Source organism: Nothobranchius furzeri, chromosome 16 (assembly GCF_043380555.1).
Source record: "Nothobranchius furzeri strain GRZ-AD chromosome 16, NfurGRZ-RIMD1, whole genome shotgun sequence".
Classification (NCBI taxonomy): Eukaryota; Metazoa; Chordata; class Actinopteri; order Cyprinodontiformes; family Nothobranchiidae; genus Nothobranchius; species Nothobranchius furzeri.
This window is the reverse complement of record NC_091756.1, coordinates 63,216,256-63,237,303: the sequence shown is the minus strand read 5'-3', so window position 1 is coordinate 63,237,303 and position 21,048 is coordinate 63,216,256. Positions and strand designations below refer to the sequence as shown.

General features: G+C 42.0%; 1 protein-coding gene across 1 annotated transcript in view; it reads left to right on the top strand.

The window, feature by feature from the left end:
* LOC107396061 (cadherin-24) overlaps positions 1-21,048 on the top strand; it is a 32,802-nt gene that overhangs the window by 1,832 nt on the left and 9,922 nt on the right. The window contains exons 2-6 of the mRNA XM_015975585.3: positions 3,260-4,104; positions 10,173-10,467; positions 13,464-13,583; positions 13,848-14,015; positions 19,558-19,739. Coding sequence (XP_015831071.3) covers positions 3,448-4,104; positions 10,173-10,467; positions 13,464-13,583; positions 13,848-14,015; positions 19,558-19,739 — 1,422 coding nt within the window. The 5' untranslated portion in view covers positions 3,260-3,447. The remainder of the gene's footprint in view (positions 1-3,259; positions 4,105-10,172; positions 10,468-13,463; positions 13,584-13,847; positions 14,016-19,557; positions 19,740-21,048) is intronic.

The window sequence follows — 21,048 nt, the reverse complement described above, 5'->3', positions numbered from 1 at the left end:
GCAGTTAGAGCACCCCCACCACCCCCACCCCTTTTGCTCCCTCCTTGCCTACCATTTCCCATTTTCCCCATGTAAAAGGCCTGACGTGCACAGGCTATTTTTAATAAAAATGAAACAGCCTTGTTGCAGTGAAGCGACTCAGTGCAGAGTGAACTGAGACTGAAACAGCGATTTGCAATTTGGAACTATGTCACCACTCATCATTCCATTCTGAGCCAGCAACAGCAACTCGTCCTCACGCTTTCATCCTCTAACCCTGCCTTACGATACACACACATCTCCAAAGACTTCAAACAACGCTGAATGACATGTACTGCTTGCAACGTGGGCTTTGGAGCAAAGCTGGCAGGGAGAGATGCACGCCGTGAGCTCAGCCTTTGCTAATACACAATAGAAGACAAAAGTATTTTGGAAGAGCCACTTCTCATATTTTTCATAGATGTAAGATGCTGGCAAACAGATGTAGAACATGAGGCGTTACATATGTATGGCGTGTGTAATTAGTGTGCCTAATGAAACAAAATAAAACGGAGAAGGTTTCTTCTGAGAAAAAACTGTAATGAAAGAAAGGTAAAAACATGTTTTATATTCCTCGGGATCAAATGTCTGTTCTCGAACCTGCTTGTCTAAGTGGGTCAGTAGCTGGAGAGAAAAGAATATTGATTTCATTTCGTGTCCTTCCTTTTATAGATCAGTTTGGATGTTTCACACAGTGTTATGGCTCGTATTATACAGCACCATCAAAGGCTCTTCGTTCCTGTAGGCCCACTCCGCCTCTGAAGGAATCAAAGAATATGCTTATCTGGACATTTACTAAGTCGGAGAAGACCAGGCGATTCGGGTTTGCCGGTTTGTTCTGCACCATTTGAATGTCCGTTAGCCAATTTGGTAATGGTTGCTATAAAATAGCAAGAAGTTCAAGATGTTTTTAAAATGTTGTAACATTTGAATACACCCTGAGCAGAAATACAGGGCTATTAAAACCTTTATCTTCTGTGGCTGCTTCTTGGTCAGCAGAGGTTTTGGACTTGGGGCTCTCTCATGGATGTCATCCCCTTGTCTCTGCAGAGGTTTGTTGTTCCAGTGTTTTGTTTTTAAAGGGAGACCAGGCAGTTTTTGCTTGCTTTTAACATCCCCTAGTGTTCTGTTGGTGAAAGCAAAAGTGAAACTTATCTCCTCCTGTGTGCGTTCACCTTAATCTAACTGCTGAAGTGTCTCCTCAACCTTCATTAGTTTCTACAGGAGCAATTCATCACTAAATCAAACAAATATGCACACTCTAAAGCAAGCAGGAAACATGCTGGAAGCAGACTGCAACGCTTGCATGTCAGCTCCATTTTTACTGAGTCCAACAGGGACTGGACCGCCACTCTGAAGTTGCAAGAGCGATATTCTGGCTACAGAGGGCAGTGGGGGTCTGAGTGACATTTCATAAACCTTGTAAAGGCTCATCTTAGCACATCCTGGCTCAAGAAAATGATTTTAATTTATGAAAAAGTTGCATCGTTTCTTTAGAGCAGGGAGAAAGTGTTGCATTCTGAGACCTTTCACCTCATCTTTCCACCGGACGAGTGAGCAACACGTAACGTAAAACGTGCACTTTCCCTGTAGCCTCAGCGGAGAGTCGCTTCCGAGACTGTTTCAGATGCAGTGTCTGCAAACGCGTTCCCCACAGCTGGTCCCACGAGATCATGAAATCACACGAGATTGGCAAGATCATGCATGGTTTCGCCAATTCATGTGATAAAAATCATGGGTGAAGATGGCAGCATGTGTCCAGAAGGTCTGTGGTTTGTTTTCTGATCTTTTTACCACCATCAAGAAGGTAATTAGCATTACTGGTGTCTATCTGCTTATCAGTTTTTATGGCCAAGCAATAGGAAATCTGCATGTGTCTTTCATTTTGAAAGTTGTCGGATGCTTTACACCGTTTGATTTCCTGTTTCTTTGGTCTGAGCTGCTGAGGGTTAGCCAACCCTAACCCTCTGGAAGCGTAGTGCATAAGAAATAGATGCAGAGCGTAACTTTAGCGTAGCACCGTGCCACTATGCTTCTGGGACACGTGGGTACATGCCGCTGCACACCTGGTGGAAAACACACCTATTGACTAAAACAGCATCTATTAGCTGCTATGACACTCTACAGATGTTACGCACCACTTGAGCATCGGGTGGAAGGCCGTGGTCAGTCTGCTTCTTATTGAAAGGCCTTCTTAACTCTACATGTGCAGCGATCATTAATGGGTGTGGCTAGTGACAGTTAAGTCAGCTTTTGAAAAAACGTAGTTAATTCCTTTTTAAAATAAGACCAGCTGTGTTTAGAATAGAGGTGTTTACTCAGGTTGTGTTCTCTGATATTTGCTTTCTGAACTGAAATATTTAAGTCTTACAAAAAAGCAATAACCGGAGAAATCTGTAAGGGGCAACTGGCTTCTCAGCGCACCGTACATCCATGGAGATGATAACGCATGCCTCCATGTGTGCACAAAGGTGAAAGCAGAGGTCAGAAGCATTCCATGTATCTCAGGAAACAGTGAGGCAGAGTGATGGATGCATATGGAACGTGGATTAAAAAAAAACACTTTCAGTCGAGTTCAGCTACTGACAGTTTCCACTGCGTCAACTTTTATAGATCAATGGCCCGGGACCTGAGTCAGATCAGATGAAAAGCAAGATCATTAAACTTTTGGGAAATGAGAACAAGTCATCGATTATATTATTTATGAGCTTAATTAATCCGTGAAGGGGAACTTCTTTCACTACAGGGCATTGAGGCATGGGGAGGCCATCTTTCGGGATGGCATCAATCACCTGCTGTCCAGGCAATTGTGTGTGACAAGGAGCAGTAAAGCACCTGAGCTCCACCTCATCGCCAGGCCCCTGGGCTCTAAATTAATTGAACATTTTGAAGCCCACACTTATCTCTCTGTGAATGAGATCAAGAACCAGATTGAACAGCAACGAGGAGGATGCAACTCACCGCACAAATTAGCTCTCCTTTTGATTCTGATTAGGCCACCCTGCTCATAGTTTCTGTTTAAGACATGCAGCTCTTTTTACAGCAGCTGGCAGAGCACTCAGACGAGCAAACAAAGCTGCTCAACTAACAGCACAGAGACACTCATGTAGACATTTGTCTTAAAATATCCTCCTCTGTTGGATAATGAGTAAGATGTCAGCTTTTATGCATCTTTTTGTTCACACTTGTAACCAATATTAATGAATGCTGTACAGATCTTACTAATGGTTTCTTCTTTTAGGTGATCCTGTGCAGCATGTGCACCCAATGGAAATGTGTGAGAAGAGTAGGCAGAATGATCGTACGTTCTGAAGAGAGGAAAGGAAAAAGTGAGGCAAAGGCAGCTGTCGTAATTCATCACAATAACCTGCATCAGACTGACCGCTCTTCAGCAGTTCCCTGAGACGAACCGGTGTCTGAACGCTAGCGATGGCAGCACATGTTGTGCTTCTTTTTCTTTTCTTCTGTCGAGTGGAAAGAAGTGGCATTTCAGAGGCTGCTGGCCTTTCAGAGGAAGACGAGGACTTGCAAGTGATATTAAGCAAAAAGCAACACGTCCCACCTCACCCAGAGTCCACGGACATCTTGTTTGTGAAAATCAAAGAACTGGGAAGGCATGCTCAGGAGGCAGGGGGTGATGTAATAAGGCCAGCAAATGGGGCTCTTCAGCAGAGTGACAGAAACCCTGGGGATTTTGATTTGGATAGCCCAAACGGGCACACAGACATCCGGAGCCAACACAGATCTTCTGCTACATCTCTGATCTCTAAACATAGCCCTGAAGTCACTATGAGCCACAAGAAACTGAGCAATATGACTAATGAAGAGGATGGGGGTGTAATTAATAGTCACAGCCTTGTGCCAAGGTCAGAGGAGGTGCACAGCGTTCAGCCTGGACTCTACGTGGACAATAGTGTCAGTGGCGTTCAACTGGAAAGGACTCGGGGCAGATCTAAATGGGTCACGGGGACTGAAGGTGCAGGTCCAGGAGCAGAGCCCCGCCACCGCCACCGCAGGAGCTGGCTCTGGAACCAGTTCTTTGTTATTGAGGAGTACAGAGGCCCCGAACCGGTGCTCATCGGACGGGTAAGCTGCATGAGCACATGAATCATCTGCATCTGTTTGTATAAAATTAGTTTGTAGCTTACTCCTTGGGCTAGAAAAAAGATTAATCATGCAAAGGATGATTTAATCAAAGCAAACAAAAGCGTCCTCTGTGCTCAGTGGAGGCATTTATGTGTTTGCTGTTTTCGACGCCCAGAAATAACCTTTTCACTTTGTTTCTCTGTGCCACTGCCCTGCTCTGAGTGTTCACTCTCAATTTGTCTCGGTTTCAACGTTTCTGCTCTTACGCCCTGAGTTCTGCCCGACAGACTGTGACATTTTCAACCAGTGTGAGAGGTGGACATTGGGCCATGTTATCTCTAAGCAGCACCTTTGTCTTCAACAAGACAGATGAGGGAAAAGGTTCATTTCAATTAGCTCCCTAAAACCATGAACTACAGCCTAAAACATTGTTGACCACGCTCTCAGGTGAAAAATTGGTGCATCGACAGGTGTAATTCAGACTGGGGATGCAAGAAATTGTGTCCTCTCCACTTTCTGAAAGGGCCCATTTTGTTTCTGTTGCCTTTTAAAAGCCAGAATTTCTTTAAAATGTTTAAAAATAGCTTGCAACAAGAAACCAGCAAGGTTTTTAGTGGAAATCCATCTCCCTCAGGTGTGTGAGGGAGGGTACCTGCATGTTTTCACAGCCACAGTAAAGTACATGCTACAGGCGATGAAGTGTAACTGGTGTCAGGGGTCCAGTTGCACTCATTCAGCAGCATTGTGGTATTTGAAGGCTGCAGAGAAAATAAACAAAGCTCATAGAATCCTCCAGAAAAGTCTTGCAACCCTCTTTGATTAGCTTTGCAGCCTCTTCTGGTTTCCAATATTACAGAAATTACAGAAAGAATGAAAGGATCCAAGCTGAGCTCCTCTGGGTGCAGTTTGACGAAGAAAAACATGACAACAAAGCAATGTAGACGTTAGGGAGGCACCAAAAAATCTTCGGCCAAAAATGACCCAAAAGTGTATTTTCAGTTTTAGGACGAATGACCTCAATCACCAAAAAATCATAGCAGAAAAAAGCCGTCAGGTGAACCCTGTTTTTGTTTCATCTCTTCTCCGACCTCGTGGCTATTTGCTCTTCGCTTCATAAAAATCGTCATTTCTAAAAATAAAGATGTTCTACTTTTAGTACTGCTGTTTTATCACGTCGTTGTTTTAACTACCGGTAGTTTTGTTTTGAGCGTAAAGGAGACCGAAGTGAAGCGGCTCTCACGTGATCGTTTTAGACCAATGCGCATTTAGTAAACAGAAATCCAACATGGCGGTGTCAGAAAATGCAGCGATTATGATTTTAACACCTTTGAAATTTCCAAGTTTGTAAACAAAAAATATTTTTATGGAAAAGTGGAGGAAATGTCCTCGCTGCTACTCTATGAAACCTATGTTGTCCACACAAGCATGAGAGACTTCAGCGCTGCAGCTCATGTCCCGATGAGAAGAGACGACGCAGGAATTGTTCTACACAGAAATATTTCAGACACTTTGTGGTTTTGTTAGAGAACATATTTAATTTTACAGTCTTTCTCAGCAGGCTTTTCAGTTATAGGTATGTGAATTTATAGTTTATTAATTTGATGTATTTGTAATTTATTATCTAATGTACACATAAGTGGGTCAAGGGAAAAATTTTATTTAGAATTTTAATTTATATTTTGCATTGTTGTTGTGTCAGTGCTAAATAAGCACTTTTATGGTTTTGTAATTGATTTCTTGCAGTTCCTTGATTTTAGTGAGGTTAGTACACATCGTAGCCAAAGATAACCGACATATTCATTTCTTTGTGAGTTTCGGTTTCCGGCCCTGGTTTCGGTTTTCGGTTTTGGCCAAGAATTTTCATTTCGGTGCATCAGACATTGATTTCTCATGGGGTTAAACAACAAGTTCAGGCTTGTTCAGCTGCCTGTTTATACGGTTTATACGTGCCTGTGTGACTGACATGCAGCACACATTAGCTCTGAACTGAACACATCCTGCTGTGATATCTGAGCAGCGGTGTCACATAGCTGAAGACCTTTTTATTTATATTTTTGGTTTCATTTGAACCTTTTCTTAACATCCTTGTGCTCCAAATAAAAGCAAACTGCAACAACTGGAAACAGTGAGAGAATAATGATGCAACTGAACTTTGAAGAACTCAAAGGTAGAGCAACACAAACTAGACTTTTTTTTCCTTCTTTGCTTTTTTCAGTTTTCTCCTGTAGAACTGCTGAGAACAGAGAGTCTATCACAAAGACTCAGTCTGACTGTGCAGTGACTGGTGGTGACTAGTTGGAGACACCGAACTGTAAAAAATATACGCATTTTTAAGTCAAATCAAGATTCATTTATACATATTACGGATGGGTATTGGTGAAATTCTGGCAATACGATGCGTATCACAATACAGAGGAGACAATACGATATATTGCGATACATTCAGCCAAACGATATTAGCAATTCTTTTAGACTGAATTTGTTGTGTGAAAATTCAATAAACAGTCCAAACCGATATGTAACATGCTTAACATGAAATATCTGAACTATAACAGAGGGATTTACATTTCATTGGTGGAAACAACACCCATTACACACTGCTGCCAACTAGCGGTCGGCGTTTGGATTGCACCAAAAGAAACAAACATACATAAATGTTTGCATGTAAATTCTTCTATAAAATGTGATACACAGCTTTTGATTATCAATATAATATTGCAGGAAAAAAATATCATGATGTATTGCCATATCGATATTTTCCTACATCCCTAAAACTATGATACTTTTTAAAATAATAGAGGCATAAGATTACATTTCAGACAAACTGGAAATAGCTAGCAATGGTGAGTTCATGGACTGGGAAATTTTTCTGATTCTTCTTGGCAATAATGTTTCCCAGACAAAAAAAATTAAACATTTACGTAATTTCTGTTTGGTGAAACAATGATTAGCCAGTCCAACTAAATATTGACCAGTTGCCTTTCTAGTTTTTGCATTTAATGTTATGTTGTCAAGCAGTTCTATATTTTTTAGGTGGTATTGAACAAGCTACGGATGAGCTCATGATGTCTTTCACTGGACTGTAGTACTTGGTTATCAGGTGTAGGTCCCTAAAACAACTCTGGCTCCATTCAAAGAGCATCAGCCTTCCTCATGAAAAACAAATTTTAGCAAAGGTCAATTTGATCTAATTAGTTTTTTTGTTTGTTTTTTTAAACACTTACAATATAATGAAATAATTTTGCATTAAAGATTGGTGTGACTTCTCAGGTTATCCAGGTTGTATCAATATGGTTATTTGTGGCACCAAAAGAGTCACGTTGATGGTGGCAAATGGCAAACTCCACAACTCCACACCAGTAAAGTCATTTCTTAGAGAACAGTGTAGTACCATGTACTAATCCTTCCCAGAGTGGGACTACTTCACTTACAGCACTTAATGCAAATAGAGGCAAAGCTCCTTTAGTGGCAGTTATTCTGATCCAGTTGAAATGAAATGAAACACAACAATAGAAAAAGCTTATCAAGTATCATGTTCTCACGTTTTCCTGTGTGTGGATGGGTAAACTACGTGCTGCTTTGGAAAGGGTTTTGGGGGGTTGCAGAACCCCATAAGCTGCTCTATCAAATACAGGCCAATACTATTTTATTTATTTCTCATGTAACTATGTTTGGATGTCCACTATCAATAAATGAAACTGCAAAAAAAAGTATTTTGTGTCACAGTTGCAGAAAGAATTTTCACTTATATGTTTAAGCAAAAGTATTAAACCCTTAAGTGCTCTTTGTCAGATTCAACACTGATTTGCTGGGAATGTAACAGAAAATGAATAAAAACTTCTGTGCAGCTGTACCTCCACTCGTTGTGTCATACACTTGAGCTTTTACAGTTGCATCACCTGCAGCCTTCATCTGCCGTCTGCGTTGCAACATGAGAAGTGATGGAGGTGATTTAATCCGCAGCGTACCTGAACCGTTCACTCCCCGGGGTTTACTTGTATTATTTCACCGTCAGAACCTCCTCACTAATGCAGCTGCTGGCAGCCACAGTGTACTCACAGCAGGATTATATCAGCTGTAAAGCTAACAGGGAATCCTGCCAGACACTTTGTAGCTAGTAGTATACTATAGGGTGACAGTCCAGATTGGATCCTACCCAGTGCCGTATACAGCTCATAAATGTTTAATTTCCCTCTCTGGTTGTTATTGATACAGTCAGGGAGGGTGCTAAAGCAATCAGTAGTCACATGAGGCTGCTCATTCCCATTGCAAGCACAGTTCTGATGTTGATATCCGTATAATAAAGTATTCCTGCATTGTTGAGGGATTGGACGCACACGGTGCTCCTTCAACGGCAGCTCACTTTTGTTTGCCAGAAATAGAGAGATGATAACGTTGCAAAAAAAATCTCTTCTGCTACTACAAGACTGGAAGTGAGCTATCAACAGTTCAAATCGCAGGTGCAAGAATGTCTCTGCAAGAGAAGCAGACCCACCCAGAGGTGAATATAGCGCATGAGTGAGAGGAGGTAGAGAACTGAGATTAAACAGATGGAGAAAAAGTGACAAAGGGATTAGAAGAGACAGTTTCCTCCTCTTCTGGCTTTGGTTGTATGGAGTGGTTCAGTTTCTCCCCCACTGTGAGTGTTTTTTCCATGCTGACTGAAACACAGCAGGACTGAGCCAGCAATTAGACAAGTGAAGAGAGGAGGTCTGGACTGAAAGCAGGAGGCGAGGTGGGGGAGTAACAAGGAGGGGAGCAAAGGAGGTGCAGACTTTGACAAAGATGTCTCTGGTGGTGAAGAGTGGGATCAAAGCTTGTTTTTGAGGAAGAAAGAAGGGAGAGGATGTGGTGCGCAGATGAATTAAAAAATGCATTATTGGTTTGTTGGGGTGCATCATTATGAGTGTATATAATCCCTAAACCTCCAAAACATACAAACCACCCTCACATACTCAATGATTTCAGTTTTTCTCTCTCTCTCCCTCTCTCCTGCATGCATGCATGCTCTGCACGGTAGCTCTAGTGTGAACATATGTCAGTTTGATGCACTGATGTACATTAAGTGGCCACTTCTAATTACCTTTAAGTAGAAATCTAGTTTTGGCACATGCATGGTTTGAATAATCGCATCATTTTTGATTCACACTATCACATTTGTCCAGTTCTTTGTGCACATGATATCTAGGACTTAAATATGCCTCTCACACTTCAAATCAGACTGTGCTGCAGCTGCAATTTAAAGTTGAGGCTTTAGCTCTTATGAGTATTGAAGGTCCACAGCAGAGGTTGTGAGTAAGCCTCGTGGATTATAAACATGTGCAGATGTGCCTTCAGGGTAGAGACAAGAGACTTTCTGGTCAGGAAGCTCAAATGTGATGAAGGCTGAGTAATATCTTCCACCTTCCATTTCTGTGTGTTTGGCCTTTTACCTATCTAGATCCTCTCTGCCATTAAAAACCAAACCAGGATTCTTCAGCAGAGAGCAGAGTCCGAGGAGGAGAGGGGGGGAATAAGAAATGTGAGCAGATGGACAATCTGTGTAAGCGAGGTGACTTGATGAAAGGAGAAGAGAAACAGGAGGGAGAGGAAGAGGTGGTCTAAAAAGGTAGGGAAAAGTCAGGCTGACAGATTTAGAAGGAAAAGGGGAAGGAAGGGACAGATGGATAAAAGGGACTGAGAGATTTGCAGATGGATACTGGCTGTTTAAGGAATGCATCTGTGAATATCCATACATGACATTTGCAGGGCCACTGTCCACACTGATGTGGATTTACCCCCCAACAAACCCCCAATGGCATGTTTGGTCCAATGAGTTAATTAGCTGCATGCATCAGTACTCAACCTGGTCCCATATGTATCCTCCACACCTGGTGCCATTCCTCTCAGATTCACTGAGCACATCCCATCTTAGCATCATTTACCCATTTCACACAGTCAGGTTTGCTTCACTTGCCAGACAAATAAAGGAGTGTTAATGAGTGATACCTGCTTCAGCACACCATATCCGGTGTTACCCCTAAAGGTGTTGCAGCGACTCTTCTCTGTGTGTGTGTTTGATTTTCCAGCTGCACACAGACATGGACAGAGGAGACGGACACACCAAATACATGCTAGAAGGAGAGGGAGTCGGCTCCGTGTTTGTTATCGACAGCAACACGGGGAACATACATGTCACCAAGTCTCTGGATCGAGAGGAGAAGGACCAGTATCGTCTAATAGCAACGGCTTTAGACCGTGAGACCGGCCAAGCCCTGGAGCCTTCCTCTCAGTTTATCATCAGAGTGCAGGACATCAATGACAACCCACCCATCTTCCCAAATGAGCCTTATGTTGCCATGGTGCCAGAGATGGCCAACATAGGTACCGCCAGATCGCATGCCTAATTATTGACTAGTGCAAAATAGTCTTTGAATAGTTTTGTGATGTTGCTTAACTTTGATTTATTACTATATTAAATTGATCCTTCTTGCATTTTTCCTCCTTTTGTTTGTTTGTTTACCATTACTTTCTAGTAGATTTTCTTTTTTTAAGCTGGCACACTAGCTTGCTATTTTTTTAATGCCAGCTTCTTCACTGGGATGTAACTGTTGGTGACAAACTGTGACGGAGTTTTCAAAACACCTCAAAACATTTGCAATGATTCATAGCTTCATCATGAGTCACACGATCTCACTCACTTGTCGCTGGAATGTTCAGAGACATAAAGTCAGAGTCAGAAAATGGAAAAAATGTAAGACAAATTAAAGAGGTGGTGGCATCCACCTTATAAGGACAATTATGGTAAATTATAGCCTGGCAAGCCTTCTTATATATATGAATATATAGTCTGGCCACAACCCATAGACAGAGCTCAGTAGTGGGGCGGGATCAACTGCTGTCTTTCAGACTGTCTACACAAATGTACTCATTGCTACGGATGCCAGTCAACGGGGCAGTCTGCCATAGACTGTCAAAGAAAATGCAAATATATCTTCTTTCTAAATAAAGAACTTAAGTACCTCTATGTGCTTTTGACTCAAAGAAAAGCCCAAGTCTTAACTCATTCACTGCCAATGACGACATTTGCAATTTTTTACTGTTTGGGCGTCGGTACGAGCCCCCGCACCGTGAGAACAAACATCTCAGCTCTAAAGCCGATCTTCATCCGCATACGTCACACGTCACGTGATCAGGAAGCAGAAAATCCACATGTTAGGAGATCGTTTTGGGCCACTGCTGTAAAAAAAAGTGAGGCGTGAACCGGGAAAGCTTCTTCCGATCACGATTCAACAACGGATTATGAAAGAACGGATAACGCTCGAAACGCGTGGATTCTTGCTGATGTAAGAGGTGAGTCTCCGCTTTGTTTTGGTTGTTTTGGCGTCGACATCATCCTAGCGTGCAACGTTCTGTGACTCTTAAAAAAAACTGTAAAAACGGTGAGAAATGCTGGCAGCGAAGGGCTTTACCGGTCCACCAAACCAATAGAGTGCTGTGATTGGTCCACCAAACCAATAGAGTGCTGTGATTGGTCCACCAAACCAATAGAGTGCTGTGATTGGCCCACCAAACCAATAGAGTGCTGTGATTGGTCCACCAAACCAATAGAGTGCTGTGATTGGCCCACCAAACCAATAGAGTGCTGTGATTGGCCCACCAAACCAATAGAGTGTGGTGATTGGCCCACCAAACCAATAGAGTGTGGTGATTGGTCCACCAAACCAATAGAGTGCTGTGATTGGCCCACCAAACCAATAGAGTGCTGTGATTGGCCCACCAAACCAATAGAGTGCTGTGATTGGCCCACCAAACCAATAGAGTGCTGTGATTGGCCCACCAAACCAATAGAGTGTGGTGATTGGCCCACCAAACCAATAGAGTGTGGTGATTGGCCCACCAAACCAATAGAGTGTGGTGATTGGCCCACCAAACCAATAGAGTGCTGTGATTGGTCCACCAAACCAATAGAGTGCTGTGATTGGTCCACCAAACCAATAGAGTGTGGTGATTGGCGTAGCACAAGACTGAAGGAGCCTGCTGAGGCCCCTATGGAGTGTGGCTACTGTAGGTTGACATGCAGACCAGAGCAAAATTATTTTGTTTGGCCACTGTCCATCTAGATGTCTACGCTTGGTAAAATAAACACATTAAGGAAACTTTAAAGAACTTTGTTGCTACATTAAAGTGCATTATGCATCATGTGCATCCCATGAGCCAGCTATAGAAAATGTGTCTAAAGTGTTGTACATACTGTTTCTGTTTGACTCCAGCTCAAAATATGCATGCTTCTCACAATCTTGTCTCCAACTTGTTGCCAACAGTTATAGCTCAGTGAGACCCAGACATAAGTGTTAATGAAGTTTATAGTAGAACAATAATGTGTTTTTGCTTTAACTGAAAAGACTGTACTCACAACGGTTGTAAGGGGAAAAAACATTAATCTATAGGATATATATGGTAGTATCACGGTGGAAGGTGAACAGCCTGGTGAGAGTCCAGGAGATCTTCTCAGGCTTTGGGATTCTCCAGGATACACGCATAATCTAACAGGTCATGGAGAGCATAATGATTTGTTAGAATTTATAGTTTAGTTGGATAAACAATAAGCCCAGTTCTAATTCATTTCTCTGCCAATTTTCCAAACAAGACAGACCATAAACATGGTGATAAAAAAAATCACAAATAAACCAGTTTTGATGTGCGAACACGGTGGAGGAGGAGCATGCACTTTCATCACCTCGCCTTCTGATTGGCTGCACATCAAATTCAACAGGCAGCACACCTGTTAGTCCTCAAAAATGAGACAAAGACAATCCAACACATTCAAAGCTTTTGTTTTGGATCATAGTGATCCCGACGTCCATCCGAGGGAACCATAGCGCTCTCAAATTACACAAGGTAGGATTATCTGATGGGATTATCCTTATGGTAATCAGATGCTTTCTTAAGACTGGTGGAAGTGGGGAGCTGGTCCAAAATTGGCACGATTTTCCTGTTATGCGAACCCGGCTTTAAGCAACATAGTTGAGAGCAAATAACCTTCAACTATATTTTCCTGTTGTAAAATTAGGTTGTAATGTTTTGCTCTAAATTGGGGCTAAATGAACTGCTACTGGCACATGGTCAAGAAGGATAGCTGCTCAGCACGCAACACATTTAGAACAGCCAATGAGCAAGGAGACACAGCAGCAATATTCATTCTGCTTTCTGCACAGCAGATTTAAATATTGGTAATTCACATTCATGTTGTACAGCCTTTGTGATTTATATCTGTGAAAGGCGCTATATAAATAAACTTTTACTTACTTACTTACATGTTTGTTACAAAAGGGCCCTTGGTGACTTATGTTTTGTGTCATTCCTTCACTGTTAACAAGGCACATCAGTAGTCCAAGTCACAGCTGTGGATGCAGATGATCCTACATATGGAAACAGTGCCCGGCTGGTGTACGGGATAACCCAGGGCCAGGACTTTTTCTCTGTGGATCCTCAGACAGGTCTGTTCATACATTCCCAGTTTCTCCAGCTGACAGTTTCACTTTATAGTTAACCTCCATCATACGGTGCGTTTCATCCTAATGTTCGGCTCAAACTTTTATTCAACGTGTTCAGAAATAGAGGTGGCCTGGAGTCAGGTTTTGAAACATCCAAATTCTAAAACGTATGACTCAGTTTGATGTTAATGTGGAGAGACGGCATGTCACTGTGAAATTTGTAACTGTTGTGATTTTTGCTTTACGACCCGCTCTCTTTTCCACCAGGCATCATTCGGACAGCGGTACCTGACATGGACAGAGAGAGCCAGGATGAATATCTGGTCGTCCTCCAGGCTAAAGACATGGGCGGGCATTTGGGCGGGTTATCGGGGACTACGACTGTCACTGTGAAGCTGAGCGACGTGAACGACAACCCCCCTCACTTCAGAAGAAGTAAGCGCCACCTTTTCAGATTGACACTTACCGATGGCTGCTGTCGATCTTCGTAGCAGCAGAAAAGGTGTGGGTGTCAGTGAGTGAAAACTGAAGTGAGGAAACGTTGTGTAATGGCACTGGTGACAGCAGGCTGATGTGTTTTGCCTCCTTTGGGTTCCAGTAGCCTTGACGGGTTCGCGGTACAATCTTTGAGAAGCTAAACAGCTTGTCTGCCCACTTTTCCTCATTGAAATGGCAAATGAAGTAGCACAACCTGTGCCAAAAGCAGCAGCATCAACATCAAAATAAAGATTCCCATGTGGTCCCTGAAGCTCAAATGGACTGCATCTTGATGTAGAAGAGTGAAAGATCATGTCCTCTTTTTAGCCAAGCTTTTCCCTGTTCCATACTATTAATATTTCATCTTTTAGTTCAGTGCTTTCTGCTTCAATAGACAGCAAAATCACTGCAGAATGTGTCTAACACTTTCAGGCAGACCCTGTATTTCTTTATATACTTCCTCCCCCCAGCTTGTTTCCCCCTCCTGTCTTTCCCTGCTTTTTCCAGACCGTCTCCACTCACTGCTATTCATCTTAATGTTTAAAGCCCTCTTTCCGTATGTTGATAGATTGTGCTGCAATACAGGTTTCATAGAAGCAATATTATAATTTCAAAAGCTAGCGGTGTGTTATTTATTTACTGATATCAGACTATATCTTCACTCGCCCTCCACCTCAGTGTGAACCATTATTCTCACTTTGACAATAATGCCACAGTTTAAGCAAACGGCTCATTTAGTATGCTGTTTGAAAACAAAAGGTGTGATTTTTTTTTTTGTAACGAGCTTCTTTATGTGGAGCAGGCACTGATTTCATTCAACTGAAATCTTTTCTTATGATTTGCTGCGTGTTTCTGTGCAGCGCCACAACAAGCAGAACTCATCGCGAGATGCCAAGTAAATGACACAACCTGACACAGACCACTGGCTGCCCTTTCATGCCTGCAAAATGGACAGACTGTAATCCAAACTAAATAATAACAGCAGAACAGATTAACACTGCAGAGCTGTAATTCTCCTTTAGTACATGGGATTGTGTTTTGTTTTTCATTCTGTGGCCAAGTTCCCGGAACCCAAACTTAGTCAGATATACGGTATAAAAGGAAAACTGGCTCATTGTGGCGTATTTCTGTAGTTTGCTGGTGCTTTTCTAATAAAGTCACATAAATATGGTCTTACTAATGCTTAAAGGCTACTCTAGTTAAATAGTATAGCTGCACACATTTTAAGTACAAATGAGAATATCACTGTCAACACATCGTGGCTAACATATATACCACAAAAACTTTCAATGTAACGCCTACATTTTTGTAGCTATATGAACTAATGAAGTTTGAGAAACTGTACAAATATCCTAGCCTGGCAAGCCATCCTATAGAAGTGGATATGTAGTCTGGCCGCGGTCCATTGATAGCTCTCAGGTCTTGGGGCAGGATCTACAGTTGTCTTTGGGGCAATGGTGGCACAGGAGTTAAGTGCTCTTAGGTACCTCTATCTGCACTTGAGTCAATGAAAAGCCCACGTCTAAACATCCAATGTTGATGCCAAAGCCGTTTCAAATCCGTTGCCGTCTTTTATTTATTTATTTATTTTTTTGGCTCATTCGCAGCAACATTCGGCCCACCAGGGTGCTGTGAGTGGCCCACCAAACTAATGGAGCGCTGTGATTGGACTACTACAGAGCCATCGCCATCTTAGTTTTGCTCAGTTGCAAGGCAAGGCAGCTTTATTTGTATGGCACATTTCAAACACAAAGGCAATTTAAAATGCTTTACAGACGCAAGAACAGCAAACACGGTAAATCAAACAAAGACATGTAGATATTAATTTCAGATTCAAAAAACAGATGAAAGGCTTAGTAAAAATGGTAGCAGTTACAGTGCAGAAAGTGCAGCATAACAAATATTTATTCAAAGGCTGATGAATACATAAAGGTTTTTAATTTTGATTTAAAAGTTACTAGAGTTGGGCCGCATCTGAAATAATAAGGAAGCTGATTCCATCTGTGAGCAGCAAAGTGACTAAAAGCAGCTTCATCCTGTTTGGTTCTGGCCCGAGGTTCTACCAGCTGATTGTTTCCCAAAGATCTGAGAGCCCTGCTGGGTGTATATACAGGAAGGGGATCCAACATGTATTTTGGCCCCATACCATGTAGTGATTTATAGACTAGTAAAAGCACTTTGAAGTCGATTCCGTAGTTTACTGGTAACCAGTGTAGAGATTTAAGAACAGGGGTGGTGTGCTCTGTTCTTTTGGTTGTTGTTAAGACCCTAACCTGAGTCTTCTAACCTGAGTCTTTGTTTTTATTCCTTTGAAGCTAAGTTGAGAAATAACTTCCATCATATCCTTCTTATTTCCGAAGTCACTAACTTCAGTCTCGTCTTGTTTAACAGAAGGAAACTTGATTGCATCCAGTTATTAACTTGCTCTAGGCACTGACAGAGAGCCTAGGTGATAGAGTTAGGTAGATCTGGGTGTCATCTGCATAACTACGGTAGGTGGTGTTGTTATTGTTTATGGCTTTGCCAAGTGGGAGCATGTAGAGATCGAAAAGCAGTGGTCCAAGAACCAAGCCTTGGGGACACCACATGTCAGGGCGATCTGCTTTGATTTGTGTTCACCAATAGAAACAACATAACTCCTGTCTGCGAGATATGATTGGAACCAAGTATCGACTGTGCCTGAATCTCCCACCCACTTTAATAGTTTATCAAAAAGTATGTTGTGGTCCACGGTATCAAAACTGCACTGAGATCGAGCATCACTAAAACAGATGTTTTGCCTGAATCTGTATTAATATGGACATCATTTAATACTTCAATCAGTACAGTCTCTGTGCTGTGGTGTTGTCTAAAGCCTGACCGAAACCATTCAGGAGTTTGTTTGTCTCCAAGAACTTGTTCAGCTGGATCATAACTGCTTTTGCAATCATTTTCCCAGTGAAGCGCAGATTAGAAATGGGTCTGTAATTATTCATCTCTAAGGGATCTAGTTTACTTTTCTTCAGAGGAGGCTTAAAAACAGCAGTTTTGATATCCGGGGAAGACTGGCAGTTTATTTTCCAACAGAAGAGTTCAATTTCATCTCTTTTAATAACAGGCTCCAAACTACTGTTGTTATTGAGCTATGTCAGCTTTGGATCGCTGCTCTGCTGACGGAAACTGCGTCTTTTGCTGTCATCTGTTGTTAGCACAAATTACCTCTTCAGTTGTGTTTGTTTTATATGACAAGTCACTTTGGTTCTGGACGCGTCTCCGCGTGGTCACGTGATGACATCACTTTCATAAACTTTAGGGAACATCTCTAAAAGTTGGACAAAACATTTTAAACTATTTATGTAAAACAGAAAATTCAACCATGCATTTGTTTTATATATTATATGATTTTATGTATCTTTCTTATTTATTTATTTATTAATCCTTGTCTCCTACACACACTGCTTTTTTTCATGATGGTATTGGAACTGCTATTTTTTAACACTGGCTGTATACGGTAATACTGCCGAAGCCTATGGGGTAGTCCACCATACATCGTCAAAGCAGGCGCAAACCAAACTGACAAAGTGCTGTGATTGGCTCGGCACCAGATGGCCGGGACTAGTTCCAATGGAGCGTGGCTAGACCATCCTTTTGCTTCGTTAAACTGATGTTCTATGTTCTGGGGCTAAAAATGTCTGGCTCCAATTAAAACAGGTTTTTATAGTTGAAACTTGAACAATTGTTAGGTTCAGTGGATGATAGTGATGAGGCTGAAGACAGTTCAGTAGTTCACAGGGATGGCAGAGACTAACTCAATTATTACTCAACATAGTGTGTTGTGAAAAGTTGTCATGATGGGCAGAATCACCACACAGGAACCGGCAAGTAAGTAAAACGATTTTATTATTTACTGAAGAACAATGATAGGAACGGGAACAGATGACGGGCAAGCTGGCAGCAAGATTCCAGGATGGAATTCTGAGGAGGGAGACAGAGTGAGTATATGGAGGGAATGACGGACAATGATATTGGGAGTGGAGCTTACTGATTGCAGCTAGTGGTGAGATCTTCCGGAGGGATTGGTCAGGTCCGGGTGAGCAGGAAGGCTCCAGAAGGTGATGGGACTGTTGGTCCAGAGAGGAGGTAGGAGCAGCGGTTTGGTGAAGGCAGGTGAGCGGCTGAGAGCGAGCGGCCAGGGGAGGAGACAGCGTGATCTGGTTTGCAGGAGTCCGAGTTGGTTATGGAGGTGGTGGAGTGCGGAGAGAAACCTGGAGCAGAGCAGGGAAGGATAATCAGGGTTTTCTCTGGCGACAGAAATTAAGCAGAACTTCATAAGCGCAGGTAAGCGAATCGGAACTAGAAAAATCACAGGATCAAGACAGGTTAAAGCTAGAGCTACCCAAAACAGAGTAATCATCCGGCGAAGTGAAGTGTCACACTGCTCCTTAAATCCCCTGGGCCGTAATGACAGGATTGGCTGCAGCTGGAGACTCTCAGACGCGCCCACCTGAAAACAATGCCCAGAGAAGATAGGTTACGTGCAGGAAGCTCACCACGGACCGTGACGAAAGTATTTATTTCCTCACAGATGTCTTCCATTATCTCTCTTTAATCAATGTAAACATTTCAGATCAACAAACTAAAATCAATATAAAAGAAAGATCACTTGAGAAAATACAAAGTTTTCAAATGTTGATTTAATTAATTTTCACTTACTAAGGAGGAAAAGATATTCCAACCAACTTGTACGTAAGGTATTTGAAGAACACATTTAGATAGTGTGTCTCAATACGTCCGAAGTATAATGTTATATTAATAATGAAACATGGTGGTGGCAGTGTGATGGTCTGGGGCTGATTTGCTGTTTTTCTGGTTATTAGACTTAAAAACCAAGCTGTAGTCATGAAGGAGTTTGGTGGAGTTAAATGAATGTCATCTTTCCTCCCAGTATATACAGTATTTGAAGAGCAGTTACAGTTTTGGAACTGAAAACTCAAGACGACCATATGTAGTAGTTGTACTCCAGAGAAAGTCCCACAACCACACACGTCAGTATGAGCCCTCCTATCCACTCTGAAGACTGTGATTAATCATGTTTCACACATGCTGAGCCTGAGACACAGTTAGCGCTTTACTGATGCATCAGTTTCCTCAGACAGAAAAACAAAACAAATCCATATCTGATGACACTGCAGGGAGAACCAGGAGGCTGGCAGCACACGGAGATGCAGGACAGCACAGAGCAGGTTAGCAGGAACAGGATTTCCAGCTGTTATCAAGCATCTCTGCAGCAGATTCTGTTCTCACTCTGCACTTTTACTACACATCAACTTATTATGTTGAAAACTGTGAAAAATGCTTTAAATATCATGATGAAATATGTGTAGGAGAGCAGCTGCATGAATTTTGTTAGTAACAGCTTTGTTTGGACTCAAAACTGAGCCAAACTCCAGCTTCATGAAGATTCAGCAGTGGTACTAAAACTGTTCCTTTCATTGCTTTGTTTTCTATTTTTCCCCTGCAGGTGCGTGGTCGTTCTCTGTGTCGGAGCTGGCGGCACCAGGTGTGGAGGTGGGCCGGCTCACTGCCACCGATGCTGACCTGGGAGAAAATGCCCAGCTGGAGTTTACTATCCTGGACAGGGAGGAGGCGGACACATTCAATGTAACTGGCAGAAACAAAGAGGCTGTTATTGTCCTGAACAAGGTATCTAACCGTAGATGGGAACTGACCCAGAACAGACTCTCACGAAGCAGCTGAAAACCTTTTAATAGCAGATGATCTGAAGGTGTTTCATGTTAAAATGGACACTTCTTTTTGTCAGTTGAACATTTCAGACACCCTCTGTTGCTCATAGTTTCTGACCCACGGGGGCTCTGAATTGAGCAGTTAATGAGTAGTGACATCATCTGGTATAAAACTAAAGCTTATTTTTGAAGTGAGAACTCGTTAAAAACAGCCAGTGTGTCATTGCCTTCTTGCATTTGGCTTTTTACAACATTGCACATTTAAAGAGTATTACTGTGCTGCAAAATGGTAAAGTAAGAGGGACACAGGTTTGCCAGATTTTAAAAGGGGAAGTTTCAAACTGAAGATCTGAGTCACACGGGTGTAGATATCTGTTTTAAAGCAACTTAAAGGAATCACTAAATGTCTAATATCAAAGTCCTGGTATTCCTTAAAGGTGTTGTTGAATATAGGCCGCTTAGGGTGTCTAATGTAGCATAACAAGAAGTTCTGTACCATCTCTGCCCTGCTTTCTTATGTAAATCAGTAATGTTTTAATGGCCAAAGAGAAATGGTTCATTGTGAGCAAAGCTGGGTTAACTCGTCATAAACTTAGACACACTCACGTAAACTTGTACGATAATGCTAACTGCAGAAAACGCTAGCCCAAGCTACTGCTAACATCCTTGTTGGATGAGAGAAAAACAATAAAGAAGGATGTTGCAGCACTCGTGTCTCATGGTGTACTGAGTATCCGATAGATCCACATCGCAGCTCTTACACCATCTGTGCACTTGGAGTTTGTGATAGAAATGATTCACACCCACAATCACATCAACATTTTGCTAAATATGTGTAAAAGGAACTGGCTAAAGCCTCTCGAACTGGGTTCACAACAACATGTAATCATTTTGTTTTTTGTATATTCAAACATTACTTTTTAAGAAGTTTAATAAATTTGATGAGATTATTTTTGCCATCAACTAAAATGAAAAGTTTCACTTGCCTTTATCAATAAATCATTTGTTGGTTAGAAATTGAAAGCACACATGCGTGTATGCATGTGTGTGTACCTTGCTTGTACTACATTCTGGGGACACATTTTTAGGTTTAACCTGCTGCATGGGGACATTTAGAAATTGAGAGGACGTCTGATTGGTCCCCACAATGGAGAATGGTTTTAGAGGTTTGGTGTGAATTAACCTTTAGTTAGGGTTAAGGTTGTGAATTGGGGCTGCAACAAAAAATCAATTACATCGATAAAATTTGATGAAGAAGTGCATTGGCA